Below are 15886 nucleotides of genomic sequence, written 5' to 3'. Positions count from 1 at the left end.
TAATAATCAATTTTAAGTATTTTGAATATGAACTAAACTTGATACCAAGTAATGTTTTAGTCCAGCCGACCTGGTCTCTTACAAATGAATTAATGTCTCTACTGTATTAGAAATTAAAGTCCTTAGTGATTTCTCAAGTATTTGCTCTTTGAGCTGTATTTTAACTTAAGAGCAGACAGGGGTAATTATTTTTATGTGGTTGAATTTTACATCACATTTCTTGTCAGAAACTACTGAAAACCCTTCATATGATACTGTTATCTACAAATTATCATGGTTACCTTAATAACAATTCATTTGATAAGAGTGTACTGACAATACTCTGATAGCAACACAAACTATTTTTAGCTGCCATCAGTGACTAGATAATTGTCTTCCTGTTTATATCAATTCCTGGTTGAATGCAAGTTGTGAATGTGGGATCTCTGGAAGCACCCATCAGATGGAAAATTGCCAACAAAGAACAAACCTCAGGAGAGAGAGCTTTAGGGAATTTTGAAATACCATGAAATAGATATGATAAGAGGAAATTCAAGATTTTTCTCAAGATTTACTGCATTTACTCATTGGTATTCTCCTGTATTTTTTCATTTCACTGTTTTCTATGGCTTTCTTTAGATCTCTAAATGGAAGTCCCTTTGCTTCTATAGAATATATCTTCAAGCAGACTGCTTGTCACCGGCTGGGACAAAGCAAGGAAAAGCTGGTCTTCTCATCTTTCTTTCCCCACCCAGGTGCCTCTTACTCATCCCTTCCTGCCTCCTGTAGGACTGCTGGACTATCAGATGCTTCATTCCCCACTATCGCTCACACTCCCATGTAATTCTCACCTAGGATTGTCAGATGTAGCAAATAAAAATACAGAGTGACCTGTTAAATGTGAATTTCAGATAGCTCATACTTTTAGTGTAAGTCTGTCCCTGCAATACTTGAGATATATTTTTACTTAAAAAAAAATGTTATTTATCTGGAATTCAAATTTAACTTGTAGTCCCGTTTTACCTGGAGACACTCCTCTCAACGCTGTGGGTTACCAGGGGCCCTAATAGCTGCCTGGTCCCTCTTATTGAGAACTCTATCTGCTTAGGTCCCAGCCTGAAAGAATACCTAAATCTAAGTTCATTTCATCATAGTTGTCTTTGTTCCTGTACTCTGTCATTCCCACAAGGGCTCCCTTAGATGTTTTTCACTCTAAGAATTCCAAATTACTGAAGGATGGCCAAAATACCAGATCTGAACTTTGCCCTCAATTACCCTGATAATATTAATTTTTAGCAAATGAATATAAAACTCACCATGATGGACCAGAATTCAGGTGCCCACATAACACACTCTTTCCATTCCTGCTTTATTTTTTTTAAGATTTTATTTATTTATTCATGAGAGACACACAGAGAGAGGCAGAGACGTAGACAGAGGGAGAAGCAGGCTCCATGCAGGGAACCCGACGTGGGACCCGACCCGGAACTCGAGGATCACGCCCTGGGCCGAAGGCAGGCGCTAAACCACTGAACCACCCAGGGATGCCCCAGAGCACGACTTTTTATTTATTTATTTATTTATAAGATTTATTTATTTATTTATGATAGACATTGAGAGAGAGAGGCAGAGACCCTGGAGGAGGGAGAAGCAGGCTCCATGCGGGGAGTCCCACGCGGGACTAGATCCGGGGACTCCAGGGCCGCGCCCCGGGCCAAAGGCAGGCGCCAAACCGCTGAGCCACCCAGGGATCCCCCTGAGTACGACTTTTAAAAGAATTCCTCTTCTCACTGTCTTGGACCTTGCTTGACAGGTAGTTTTTTTCTTCCACTCAGGTGATCAGAATACAAAAGGGCAGTCTATGTGTTTGGGGCAAGCCGCCTTCCTTCAGAAGATCTCTGCATTCCCCAGGGTCCTGTGTCACTGTGATTTACCTAAGCAGCCCTAGATTTCCCCAACTCCTGGACAAAGAACAGATGTACTTCAATTCCTGTCAAGTAGAAATTGGTATTTTATTTAATTCTAATTTTTTAGTTATCTCTACACCCAATGTGGGGCTTGAACTCACAACCCTGAGATTTAGTCTCATGTTCTTCTGACTGAGCCAGCCAGTTGTCCCAGGGTTTTATGTATCTATGCATTTATTTGAGAGAAAGAGCATGAATGGAAGGGGCAGAGGAAGAGGAAGAGAGAATCTTCAAGCAGACTCCTTGATGCAGGGCTCCATTCCACCACCTAGGAGATCATGACCTGAGCCAAAACCAGGAGCCAGACGTTCAACTGACCAAGCCACCCAGGCACCCCTAAATAATTATCTTTTTGATGTTAACATTTTTGGATACGTTGTTATAAATGCATCTATTTTAAAGTGTTTAGTGTGATAAATTTTGACTAATATACACATACACCTAAGTTGGCATCACCCATATCAATACATAGAACTTTCTATCACCCTCCAGAAAGTTCTCTTGTGCCCTTGCCTCAGGCACTACTATTGTGATTTTTATTATCATAGATTGACTTGGCCTATTCTTGAATATTAAATCATACAGTATGTACAAATAAGTAAAGAACATTAAGTATTGGAACATGAATATTTCCAGCTAAAATTAAGGTCCAGTGAGGTGTAAGTTGGCTGGAAGGCAGGTAAAACAGAGGCAAATATGAAAAGTTAATCACTTTGTTAAACTAAGTCAAACTTGATTAAATGGAAAAAAAATTGTATCCTTCAAAAAGCCCTCATATACTAAGGGATGGAATTAATAGTGTTCATAAAATTTTGAATCAATCTGAATAAAGGCATTGTAGAATGAAGAACAAATGACCAGAGGCTAAAGAGAATGCACTGCTCCTTTCTCTTCAACCCAAATCATTGGGTGGTTAAGTAAAAGTAGCTAATAGCTTTTTTTTAAATTTTAAATTTTAAATTTTTTTATTTATTATTTTTAGAGTAATTATTTTTAAGATTTTATTTATTATTCATGAGAGACACAGAAAGAGAGGCAGAGACACAGGCAGAGGGAGGAGAAGCAGGCTCCATGCAAGGAGCCCGATGTGGGACTCAATCCCAGGAATCCAGGATCACATCCTGAGCCAAAGGCAGATGCTCAACCGCTGAGCCACCCAGGCATTCCAGCTTTTTTTCTTGTTTTTTAAAGATTTTATCTATTTATTCATGAAAGACAGAGAGAGTGAGAGAGAGGCAGAGCCATAGGCAGAGGGAGAAGCAGGCTCCATGCAGGGAGCCTGATGTGAGACTCAATCCCAGAACTCCAGGATCACGCCCTGAACTGAAGACAGATGTTCAACTGCTGAACCACCCAGGCATCCTCTAAGAAGCTTCTGATATCTTGGCCCATTTATCAGAGGTCATTAAGTGATTTAGTGTGAGTGGGAGATAATCTTTACAGGATGAGAAGATACCGGAAATGGGAGAAGGCGTTTAGATACAACATGAGCGGCCTAGGCCTAGATGCATTGGTTCCACTATTGCAGGACCTGAAAGGTGAGGTCAGGAGTAGCAAAATGGATATCAGAGCACTTATTGCCCAAGTAAGTGGGATATCTGGCCCAACAGGAGAAACAGGCTTCATTCTACCTTGAGTTCCCCAACTCTGGGTAAGTCTCCGGAAACAAATGCAACTTGTTATGAAAAGATTTTATATTTTATTTAATTTAAAAAAATCAATTTGTTGACATGCAAACCAACTGGACCAAACAGGACAAACTTGATCACACAGGAGCAATGCTCTAAACAAGCATTGACTGAAGAGCTCTGATGCCAACCAGAAGGGCCCCCAAACACAAGTTTGGCATGGGGCAGAGTAGAATCCTTATGTCTTTCGGTGAAGACAAAGCCATTTGGTTGGCACTTCATAGGAATATCTTTCCACCATGTCGTCATCATATGGTATGTGCCATGAGTCTCCAGTTGTTTGCACCACTGTGTCATAACTGGGAATATTCTGTTGAATTAAAAAGGGAACCAAACATTGAGAACACTAAGGGGTTACCTGGCCATTTCCCTTTCTTTTCTGACAACTTCTCAGTTTGCTTCAGGAGTATTCTCTTTGACTTAATGAATTTTCAAAGAGCAGCTAGCTCTGTGAAGATAAACCCTAGTATTAGGGGTTCCTTTTTTTGGGGGGGGGGTTTCATTTTTAAGGTTAAACGCTCTCTATAGGAACATCACATTTATAGGCTATAGTATCCCTTTTCTTGCCTTTATCAGTGAGACAAAAATTTCATATATATATAAAAGTAGAGAAATAGTAAAATGAACTCCCAGCCACCCCCCCCAGCTTCAACCATTATCAACACGTGGCTAATTTTGTTTCATCCATACCACCCCTCAAGATTATTGTGAAACAAATCTCAGACATTATATTACTTCTGTAATATTCAGTATGTACCCTTAATTTTTTTTTTTCATTTATTTATGATAGTCACACAGAGAGAGAGAGAGAGAGGCAGAGACATAGGCAGAGGGAGAAGCAGGCTCCATGCACCGGGAGCCTGATGTGGGATTCGATCCCGGGTCTCCAGGATCGCGCCCTGGGCCAAAGGCAGGCGCTAAACCGCTGCGCCACCCAGGGATCCCTAGTATGTACCCTTAAAAGATAAGGGTCTATTTTGTGAATATAAGTTCAATACTATTATTACACTTAAGAGTTAATAATTCCTTATCATGTCTACTGTTCATATTCTCCAATTGTTACATGTGCATGCATATATTTTACAGTTGATTTCTTTGAATAGGCATTGAAATTAGGTTGTTACATCATGACTGAATTATTTCTTAATTTTAATTAGACCTTTACTTCTCATCTCTATTTTTCTTGTAATTTTTTGTTGTTGAGAAAACCAAGTCAGTTGTTCTGTATCATTTCCCAAAGTCTTGATTTTTCATACAGACTTGTTTTGTATGTTTTTTGACCATTGAGCCATATTTACTACTGGCTAATGTATTTTTCTATAATAACTCTCCTTTGGATTTTCTCCCTTTGCTTTCACACAAGAGACATTCCTTGTATTTGTAGGAATATAAACTGGAATCAAAGGAGAACTCAGTTGAGTCTGTGCTGCTGAAGTGGATTAACAGGAAAAAGGAATTCCTTAGCAGAGGTATTCATGGACCACAAGGGATAAGGAATTTTCAGCTATTGCAAATAAATAGGAAAATTAAAAAATATGTATGAGGAGTTATAATTGGTAACATAATTGAAGTCACAACTGATGACATCTCAGATGTTTTCAATGTATCAATTAATGTGGGGCTGGTCTATGAAAACTTTTGCCCTGGCTGACTTTCTGTTTCCAGGAACTGGCTAATTCCAAATACCAAACTGCAGCTGAGAAAAATAAAGCATTCAGAACCTTCAACTAATTGCAACATTCTTTTACTATGCCACATTTTTATTATATTCTGGATTCTGTTGACATTAAGTAGAGAACAAATAACATACCTGAAAGATTATTTTTGATCCTGGAAGCCTATTAAGAATTGCTAGCTGATGTCCCCGCTGCCACTTAAAGAAGAGGTGCTGGGTCTTGGCATTGTGTAGACAGGCCTTGTGGTCCCGCATCAGATCTTTGGTGATAAACTTGCAGTGGTTCCCCGAGTGCAGCGTGGCATAGAGAAGGAATGGATCGTCCTCTGAGCTGAGCCAGGCATAAGAAAGAATACAATCAAACATAACCCCAAGGAAGCAGAGTACAGAATTCTTTACCATGCTTTTTACTTCTTATTCTACTTTCTTTAGAGGTGCTCCGCATTCTTTTCTTTTCTTTCCCTTTTTTTTTTTTAAAGATTTTATTTACTTACTTAAGAGACAGAAAGAGAGAACACCAGCTGGGGGAGGGGCAAAAGGAGAAGCAGCAGCAGACTCCCCACTGAGCAGGGAGCCCAATGCAGGAATTGATCCCAGGACCCTAAAATCATGACCCGAGCTGAAGGCAGACGTTTAACTGACTGAGCCACCCAGGCAGGCACCCTGATGCTCTGCATTCTTAACTGACATGATTTCAGTGATGCTTATAAACTAACCACCTCCAAGTCCTTTGCTATTTGACAGCACTATCTAGAATACAGAATGAAAGCTAAAGGGAAGGGAATGCAAATATTCACCTTGGCTCAATTGGGCTCTTCCACTAAAATGGAGAATTCTAACAATTATCCTCTCTTCTCATTCAAAAGTTGGTCTCTGTGTGCCCCAGATGCTGTTCCTATTTGCCTTATCCACCACAGAGCACACCCTTCCCCCGCTTTCCTCACTCAAACTAAAAAAATGTTCATAATAGTAACAGGGCAAGATGACACTTGCTTGCAAGTTACCAAAAATAATGGGCTGCCCTCAAAGCTAAAATTGGTATCTCAAAGTAGCTTCTGGGAAGTCACCCAGATCAGCACCCGAAGGCATCTCCTGCTTTGAGAAGAGTCAGTGACTCAGAGTCTCCAATGGACCCTCAACTTCGGCACTTACCACTGGAGTACTGTGTGCTGTAAGAACAGTAGTAGCTGCCTTGACTCAGATTAGGACTTCAGCATGTGATAGGTCTTTTGCCTTGATCCAAATGACCCAAAGTAGGACATTTTAGTGTTTATTTATTTATTTATTTTAAAAAAATTTTTATTTACTTATGATAGTCACACAGAGAGAGAGAGAGAGAGAGAGGCAGAGACACAGGCAGAGAGAGAAGCAGGCTCCATGCACTGGGAGCCCGACGTGGGATTCGATCCCGGGTCTCCAGGATCGCGCCCTGGGTCAAAGGCAGGTGCCAAACCGCTGCGCCACCCAGGGATCCCTAGTGTTTATTTTATACTAAACTATTTGGAATGAAATGATAAATGACTGGAATCTGTCTGCCTTAAAAATCTCCAGGAAAGGGGATCCCTGGGTGGCTCAGCGGTTTAGTGCCTGCCTTTGGCCCAGGGCGCGATCCTGGGGTCCCGGGTTTGAGTCCCACGTCGGGCTCCTGGCGTGGAGCCTGCTTCTCCCTCCTCCTGTGTCTCTGCCTCTTTCTCTCTCTGTGTCTATCATAAATAAATAAATAAATCTTTAAAAAAAAAATCTCCAGGAAAAAGAGAGAGGGAAAGAAAAAAAGAAAAAAACATAGGGGATTAAATGGAACAAGATTAGAAAAATGATGGTAATTGTTGGAGCTGGGTGACAGTTACATGGGGATTCACTATACTATTCTCTGTAATGTACGTCTGAAAAGACTTCTTTGGCACGTTGGTGGAAAATAGAATTAATGTTAAAACTTAAGTATTCAAATCTGAAGCCATAGAAGGTCACTTTAATGGACGCAATAAGTACAAGTCTCAAACCAAGTATGAGACCAATTTCCAACAGGCTTTTTGGTTTTATTGCTGCATTTATCCAATTCTTCTACCTAAGAAATATAATAGTGATGATGAGAGCACTACATATATACTTTCTATGTACTTGGTGCCCTGATACATATAAAACTGTGGCAGGGCACCAAATACATAGAAAGCATATGTGCTATTCCTGACCACCAAATCCTACCCCTTCCCTTATCCTTTTTTACCTATTTATTCTGCTTTATTGTCTTTAGCCTTGATCACTGCCTAGAATTACATTACTTTTTAATTTGTTTACCTGTTTAAATCCCATGAAGGCAGGGACTTGGTGAACTGTTGTTTTCCAAGAACACAGAAGGTTTTCATCTTTATATAATATTTGCTTAATGATTTAGGTAGGACCTAAATGGCATGCATTCTGTGTACTCATCTCACTTCTGACTTTATCTTCATCCTACTTCTCCTTTCTCCTGATTTCATCTATTTAAATTTATCCTGTGTAGGAAATATATTTTTATAAGCTGCCTCAAATCTTTTTTTGGATTCATTACACATACACTTTAAAAATGGTGAATATAGGTAACTAACAAGCAGATGACTTAGGCCTAGTGTAATTCACCTAGAACTTTCAGTACTTACATGTTGTCAGCAAAGAAGCAGCTGGCTTGTTTTTGCACCATTTTCATCTCATCCTTTCTCCACCTGGAGTGCTGTGTTAGCATGTGCTTTCGGCCCAGGACCAGCAGTTCCAGATTCTGCTTGGCTAGTTGAGAGACCACATCCAAGAGCTAAAAAACACAAAACCAGTGCCCAAGAAGGCCAAGGGAAGAATCTCAAGTAAGTGGAGTGATTCTTCCAGCTAGTAGATTCAATGGTAAAATACTCTTTCCTGGTAAGGGGTGAGAAAACATTCCTTAAAATAATTTTCCATCTTTGTAAGCCTGAAGAAAATGCTTCCTTATTACAAATTAAAGTCTAACTAATACCTGCCTACTGGTCAGGCTACTTTTCAATCGGTCTAGGGAGGGGTTCTCTAAGCCCAGACAAGATGAGTTGTTTTTAATGTCTATTTCACAGAGCACACTGGGATAGATATAGGAAGGTTCAAGGATGGGTTTTAGTCCCCAACCTGTTTCAACCAAAACAGCTCAGCTTTTATATACTTACATATCAGTACTCTGCATAAGTTTCCATTTGAATAAAGGGTTCTACTTCTTTTTTTTTAAATTTGTATATGGCTAGTCTATAAAGCGTCTTTTCAGCCAACTTTTCTGTGTCATGATTTTGTTAAGACTGCTACCTTTCACTAAAATCTTTTTTTCCACTCAAAGCTCTGTCAGTTTCTATTCTCTAGTCTCCTTTTCAGTGAATTTACTCCCATTTTCTCTACTTCCCACTCATCTTGTGTGCACATGACCACTTCTCAAAAGTCTGGATTTTTAGCAAATCTGGTACTTTGGTAAGCTTGCCTACATTCAACCTTTCCTAAGAAGTCTATAGATTACTTTTGTTTACAATGTACTAAACTAAGTTATCAATGGATATTACTAAAAAAAGAAGTTAATGAAAAATTGTAAATTGTTATACAATATCAGAAATATAAAAGTTATTTATAATAATTGCTGAGCCTATGAAAATCATGCGTTAAAAGTCACGAAGAAATTAATTTTCTTGAGTCATGGTTGGAAAGGGCACTGATTTTATTTTATTTTTATTATTTATTTATTTATTTATTTATTTATTTATTTATGATAGTCACACAGAGAGAGAGAGAGGCAGAGACACAGGCAGAAGGAGAAGCAGGCTCCATGCACCGGGAACCCGACGTGGGATTCGATCCTGGGTCTCCAGGATCGTGCCCTGGGCCAAAGGCAGGTGCCAAATCGCTGCGCCACCCAGAGATCCCAAGGGCACTGATTTTAATCTAGCTTCTCTTCACTCATAATTTCTTCCCCTGTAGATTTTTAGAATATTATTTAAAATTCCTTAATCAATAAAACTTCATTTGTTTATTTGGTCAGTTGTCAAATATAGTTTTAGCACTGTTAGTATAATATCTATGTAGATTCTCTAACAGTTTAAGAATAAATTTAGCAAGGGCCAAATTTTTAGTATTACTGCTTAATGCTTTGGATTTACATTGTCCATCCTACTCCATTACTAATCTTATTTTAGGAAATTGCAGATGGCTTTATTATCTCTAATTAGTAGTTCTAGAATTAAGACAGAATGGACACAACTTGCCCACTGAATGTGTGCTAATACTTAAGCAGAAAAGTATACCAAGACCAGTCAGTGTAAAGCCTCTAAACCCAAAGCTTAAAACTAGTAAAATATGATTCTTTCCTTCAAAGCTAGGGATAGTGGCTTCTGTGTTCATTCAACAGTTATTTCCCAGATTTCTCTAATTATAAGGCACATGGTAGGTATCTCAACCTACAAAATTTTAAGATACTTGGTCTCTGGGGTACCTGGGTGGCTCAGTGGGTTAAGCGGGCTCCCTGCTCAGCAGGGAGCCTGCTTCTCCCTTTCCCTCTGCCTACCCTGTTCTCTTTTTCTCTCCTATAAATAAAATCTCTCTCTCTTTAAAATCTTACCACCCAAAGACTGTTAACATGTATTTAACAGTGGTTTTATTCCGTACATTTTTATATAATCTTATAAGCTTATAAGCCATCATTTAATTTAATTTAATTTTTAATATTTTATTTATTTATTCATGAGAGACACAGAGAGAGAGGCAAAGACACAGGCAGAGGGAGAAGCAGGCTCCATGCATGGAGCCCAACGTGGGACTCGATCCCAGGTCTCCAGGATCACACCCTGGGGCTGAAGGCAGCGCTAAACCACTAAGCCACCCAGGAAGCCCTGCCATCATTTTATTTATTTATTTTTTTAAGCCAGCATTTTAAAAGTTAAGGCTAGCAATCAAAAACAAACATCTACACTATAAGAAAGTTTGGCTCATCGATCCAAATACCTCAAAAGATACTCAGAGGTGCATCTCCTTCAGAAAGTACTTGTAACATTCTTTTCTTCCTTTTTCTTTCTATCTACTTACTTTATTATGTATTTTTAAAGATTTTATTTATTCGAGAGAGGGAAAGCATGAGCAGGGGGGAGGGACAAGCAGACTCCCTGCTGAGCACGAGGCAGGACCCAATGCATGGCTCAATTCCAGGACACTGAGATCATGACCTGAGCCCAAGTCAGACACTTAACTGCTTAGCAGATGGAGCCACCCAGGCACCTCTATAACGGTCCTTTCCTAAAGCTATGTTGAAATTACAGATTATTTTCAGTGAGCCCAATTACAAAATAGCAACTGGATTCTTGAAGATAAATTACAATTACTTTTAAAATTTTCCATATGAATTCCTACCAAATTAAAAGATGCCCCCCCTAATCAAACAAAAACATTTTGATATTGATTGCTTAAATTTCCACGCAACTGGCTTCCGTACATGGCTTAAAGAAAAATACAACTGAGTCTTCAGAGCTATACTCTGGTTTAGATAAATGGCCTTAAGTTTACTAATACCATGTTAAAAACAGGGGCCCAGAGAACAGAAAAGGATTAACTTGAACTGCTCTGGGGCACCATCTTGTGGCTTAGAGGTGTCGACTAGCAGCAGCTCTCTCTCTGAAACAATGCAAACAAAGGAGAATAAATGAAAGACACAGGAAAGAAAGAAGAGTATACAGAAAAAAGCACTGGCCTGAAACTATTGACAGTCTAGCTATGAGTCAACTTCCTTTGAGGTAAATTCCAAGGCTGGATCCAGTGGGCTAGGTCAGAGTCATAGGTATACTCAGAACAGTAAAGAAAAAGAAAATTTACATTAATTCTATATTAGAACAAAAATAAAAATGGGAGGGATTTCCACTTCTGGGAAGATGGGAGTAAATCTACATTTTCCTATCTCTGCCACTAAGTACAACTAAAACCCCCAGATATTATACAAAACAAACCCAGAAAGACTTTGAAAGTTTGATGTTTCCAAAAATCAAACACGTTTAAGATATAAACTACAGTATAGGGACACCTGGCTGGCTCAGTCGTGGAACATGAGACTCTTGATCTTGAGGTTTTAAGTTTAAGCCCCATGTTGGTTGTGGATATTGCTTTAAAAAATATGGCATAAAAAAAAACAAAAAACAAAACAAAACAAAAATATGGCATAAAATGAAATTTATGCCTATTTTCCAAATAAAGAAAAAAAATCAGAAATTAAGAAAAAGAAGACCATGAAAGGTAAAGAGAAAAAACCAGACTGGCTAGAGTACTGGGGGCATGAAGAATGACATGGCAGTGAGTTCCCTAGATTTCCATTTTGCCTCATATATCCTAGACTTGGAGCCAGAAACCCCAAAATGCCGATGGGTACAGACAACTACTTATGTTTATTCTTAATAGCCAATATCTGGAAACAATCCAGATGTCCTTTAATAGGTGAATAGTTAAACAAACTGGTACATCTAGATCATGGAATATTAATTGACAATAAAAAGGAACAAAGTATTGATACTGCAACAACCTGGATTGATCTTCACAGAATTATGTTGTGTGAAAAAAGCCAAACAGGGTTATGTACTTGCGATTCCCCTTATATAACATTTCTGAAATGAGAAAATCCTAAAAATTGAGAATAGATTAGTGGCAACTGGAGGCTAAGTTGGAGGTGAGGTCAGGCAGGAAGTAGGTGTGGCTATAACAGGGCAACAGGAGGGATCCTTGTGGTGATGGAAATTTTTCTATCTTGACTCTATCAAGGTCAATATCCTGATTGTGATAATACAGTTTGGCAAGATACTACCATTGGAGGAAAGTGGGTAAAAGATACATGGGATCCCTGTGCATTATGTCTTATATCTGCATATGAATCTACGATGACCTCAAAATAAAAAGTAAACAAAAAAGCCAAAACAAAACAAAAAACAAAACCTCTAAGCCAAACAAACTGGAGGTTCTAAGGACAAAGGGGTCTGTGACAAATATCCAATCCATGCTGGATGGTTAATATAAGATATAAAAGGCAATCTTCTCCTGAGACTATAAGCAGGAAATAGGTTTAGATGAGAAAGATGAAGAATTTTCTTGAGCTCAGGGCAGTCCTGACCATAAAAGCCACAATCCACTCTGGACTGTTTTGTTTTATTTTATTATTTATTATTTACTTATTTAATTTCTGTTTTTTAAAGATTTTGTTTATTTATTCATGAAAGAGAGAGAGAGAGAGAGAGGCAGATATATAGGCAGAGGGAGAAGCAAGCTCCATGCAGGAAGCCCAATGTGGGATTTGATCCTGGGACTCCGGGATCATGCCCTGAGCCAAAGGCAGATGCTCAACCGCTGAGCCACCCAGGCATCCCCACTCTGGACTGTTCTTACTTGGGAAACCATGAATGGGTTTATGGGCTTATAGGAACAGTTCTGGGCTTATGTAAGGAGTCTAGAATCTGAGCCACATAGTGGAACACACTAAATAGTTTGGCTCCTTTTAAGAGAATATCTAAAATTCCAAATTGATTCCGGAACTTCTCTGGGTACCTAAAGGTTAACTGCCCCCTCCTCACCCCCCTACTGCTCCTTAATATGTCTAAAGGATAATTTTCCAAAAACCAGAAGAGTAAGAACAGATTTCAGACTAATATTTAATGCAAACATTTTCTGGTTTAAGCTTCCATTCTAATTTGCTTTATCTCCTGCAGGAACAGATAAAAGGTTTTTGTTTTGTTTTGTTTTTACTTGTAAGTGACACACTTATTTTTTTTTAAAGATTTTTTATTTTTATTTATTCATGAGAGACAGAGAGAGAGAGAGAGAGAGAGAGGGAGAGGCAGAGACACAGGCAGAGGGAGAAGCAGGCTCCATGAAGAGAGCCCGACGTGGGACTTGATCTCATGTCTCCAGGATCACACCCTGGGCTGAAGGCGGCGCTAAGCCACTGAGCCACCCAGGCTGCCCGACACACTTATTTTTGGCATAAAAATGCTGAAAGGTAGTTCCTGAGCTTAGGGTAAAAATACATTTGGCATGGCTACATGTGTTATAAATAACTGCGTAGGGATACTCAGGCAGTAGAAAAGCTGCCCAGGAGGTGGTAGAGGCCAATGAGAGCAAGAGCTTTTCTGAGTAATCCTAAACAGCAAGTGTAACTTCCTTTCCCTATTCTTAACTTGTTACCCCACTGCCTGCAGTGTCTGGCACTTCCTGGGTTGTGTGGACTGTAGATCTTCAAAAGCCTTTGGGATCTGATGTCTATAGAAATTAGTTTCATGCCAGTTCTTCAGCAGGATACCTATAATTAGTATACCCTATATTAAAATACTCATTATCAGATACAGTCTGGAAAAAGTTTTGGAAGCAACCCAAATGTCTAACAACAGCTGGACAACAAAATGTGTAAAGGCATAAAGCAGAATATTATTCAGCCTTAAAAAGGAATAACATTCTGATACATGCTACAACATGGATAAACCTAGAAGACATTTATGTTAACATTATGTTAAGGCATTAAACCAGACACAAAAGAACCAATATTGTATGATTCCACTTATATGATGTACCTAGAGTAGTCAAATTCATAGAGAAAGAAAATATAATAATTGCAAGGGGTAGGAGTGGGAGGAATGAGGAGATATTATTTAATGGATACAGAATTTCAGTTTGGGAAGGTGAAAAGGTTCTAGAGATGAATGGTGATGACAGCTGTACAACAATGTGAAGTACTTAATGCCATTGAACTGTATACTTAAAAGCAGTTAAAACAGTGGGTTATAATGTAAGTGATGAATTATTAACTTCTACTCCTGAAACTAATATTATACTATTTGTTAACTGGAATTTAAATAAAAACTAGAAACTACAAAAAAATGGTTAAAATAAATTTTACATTATGTATATTTCAATAAAACAATTAAAGTTTTATTATTGAAATCTAAAAATATAAACAAAAGTAGGTAAAATAGCATAATAAACTGCTGTGTGTCTGTCATCAGCTTCAATAATTATCACCTGATGGCCAATTCAATTTCATCTATATCCCCACCCAGATTATTCTCCCTCTCAGATTATCTTGAAACAAATCCAACATCAGATCATTTCGTCTGTAAATATGTCAGTACGTACATCTAGACATAAGGAATCTTTTAAAAAAAAAGCACAACGCTATTATCAGGTCTAAAAATTTAACACTTCCATAATATCAAATATACAGTGTTCCTTGAGTCATGGTTTTTTTAAACAGTTTTCAAAAAAATCAGGATCTAAAAAAGCTTCATATATTGCAATTGCTTGATTGCAGTTAAAGAAACATAGCTGTTTGTCTGACAGAATTTCCCACACTTAGATTTTGCTGACTGCATCCCCATATAACATACTCTCCAGTTGTCTGTTTTTCTTATAAATTGGTAGCTGCATCTAAACACTTGATCAGATTCAAGGATTTCTTGGATGTGCACTTATGTATGTATATGTGCATGTGTGTACATGTGTGTACTCAAAACCGTGGCTCTGATTAGGTGAAAACTCCATTCATCAAGTATTTTTTTTAATTTATGATAGTCACACAGAGAGAGAGAGAGAGAGAGGCAGAGACACAGGCAGAGGGAGAAGCAGGCTCCATGCACCGGGAGCCCGACGTGGGATTCGATCCCGGGTCTCCAGGATCGCGCCCTGGGCCAAAGGCAGGCGCCAAACCGCTGCGCCACCCAGGGATCCCCATTCATCAAGTATTAATGAGCACTTCTCTGTCAGTCAATAAGGAGAGGTTCCTGGAGATATAGATCTAAAGATACAGTTATCCCTAACCTCCAGGTATTTGCGGTCAAATGATTATAATTTATTAACTGCTGAGAGGGAGCACAAAGGATGGACACTTAAATCAAACTGGAGGTGGGGAGGGTGGTCATGAAAGTCTCCACTGAGGAAGCAAACACCTGAAGTTTCAGATGAATTATCCAGGCAAGGAATGGGAGTTTCCAAGGACAAGGAATAGCATGTTGAAGGTGGAAGCTCTCTATTAAGTACACTGAATTCGAGAAACTGCAAGCTGTCAAATGTGTTTCAAGCCAAAGTGTGGGACGACAGTGATGAATGCCAGAAATGATGCTGGAAATGAATGTAGAGGTCAGATCACAAAGGTCCTTGTGTAAGCTCTGATATGGAATCTTTCCCCACCTCAAAGCAATGGGGGGAAAACAAAGGATTGAAAACAGGAGCATGACATGACTACCAATTTAGAGACCAAAATTGTAAACTGCAAGAAAGCTAGACAAGGAGATCAAGTAGGGGGCTTCTGTGGTAATCCAAGTAAGAGATGAGACCTGGTAGTAAAGATGGAGAGAAGAGAGCCCTCTGAGAGTCAGGAGAAAAGCAGAACTGATCGGGCTTAATCATTGATCACATGTGGGATATGAAGAGAGGGAAAATCCAGGAAGACTGGGACAACTGGACAAATGATGCTACCAAGACAAGATCTATGAGAAGAAAAGCTCATGATATCCCCAGGTGGGAGATTTCCAATGGGCAGCCAGTTTTTTGACTCCACTATTTAGCAGAGGAGTCTGGGCCAGAGA

General features: G+C 39.1%; 1 protein-coding gene and 1 long non-coding RNA gene across 6 annotated transcripts in view; one reads left to right on the top strand and one right to left on the bottom strand.

The window, feature by feature from the left end:
- LOC112657131 (uncharacterized) overlaps positions 1-15886 on the top strand; it is a 74757-nt gene that overhangs the window by 12380 nt on the left and 46491 nt on the right. For 2 of the 4 annotated variants that reach the window (XR_003134880.3, XR_003134878.3), the window contains one exon: positions 1815-2803. The exons of 1 other annotated variant lie outside the window; for it this stretch is intronic. This is a non-coding gene — a long non-coding RNA (uncharacterized LOC112657131). Of the gene's footprint in view, positions 1-1814; positions 2804-15886 lie in introns of those variants that run through there. One more of the 4 variants, XR_004817976.2, reaches the window with a different exon arrangement.
- The window catches only part of PRORP (protein only RNase P catalytic subunit), a 121110-nt gene continuing 108846 nt past the window's right edge, over positions 3623-15886 (bottom strand). For both annotated transcript variants that reach the window (XM_025442959.3, XM_025442960.3), the window contains exons 6-8: positions 7946-8094; positions 5445-5640; positions 3623-3944 (exon numbers count right to left, since the gene is read on the bottom strand). In XM_025442959.3, the coding sequence (XP_025298744.1) occupies positions 3813-3944; positions 5445-5640; positions 7946-8094 (477 nt within the window). In that variant the 3' untranslated portion in view covers positions 3623-3812. The remainder of the gene's footprint in view (positions 3945-5444; positions 5641-7945; positions 8095-15886) is intronic.

The sequence above is a fragment of the Canis lupus genome, chromosome 8, assembly GCF_003254725.2.
Source record: "Canis lupus dingo isolate Sandy chromosome 8, ASM325472v2, whole genome shotgun sequence".
Lineage (NCBI taxonomy): Eukaryota > Metazoa > Chordata > Mammalia > Carnivora > Canidae > Canis > Canis lupus.
Note: the sequence above shows the minus strand (reverse complement) of the source record. Positions and strands in the feature narration are given on the sequence as shown.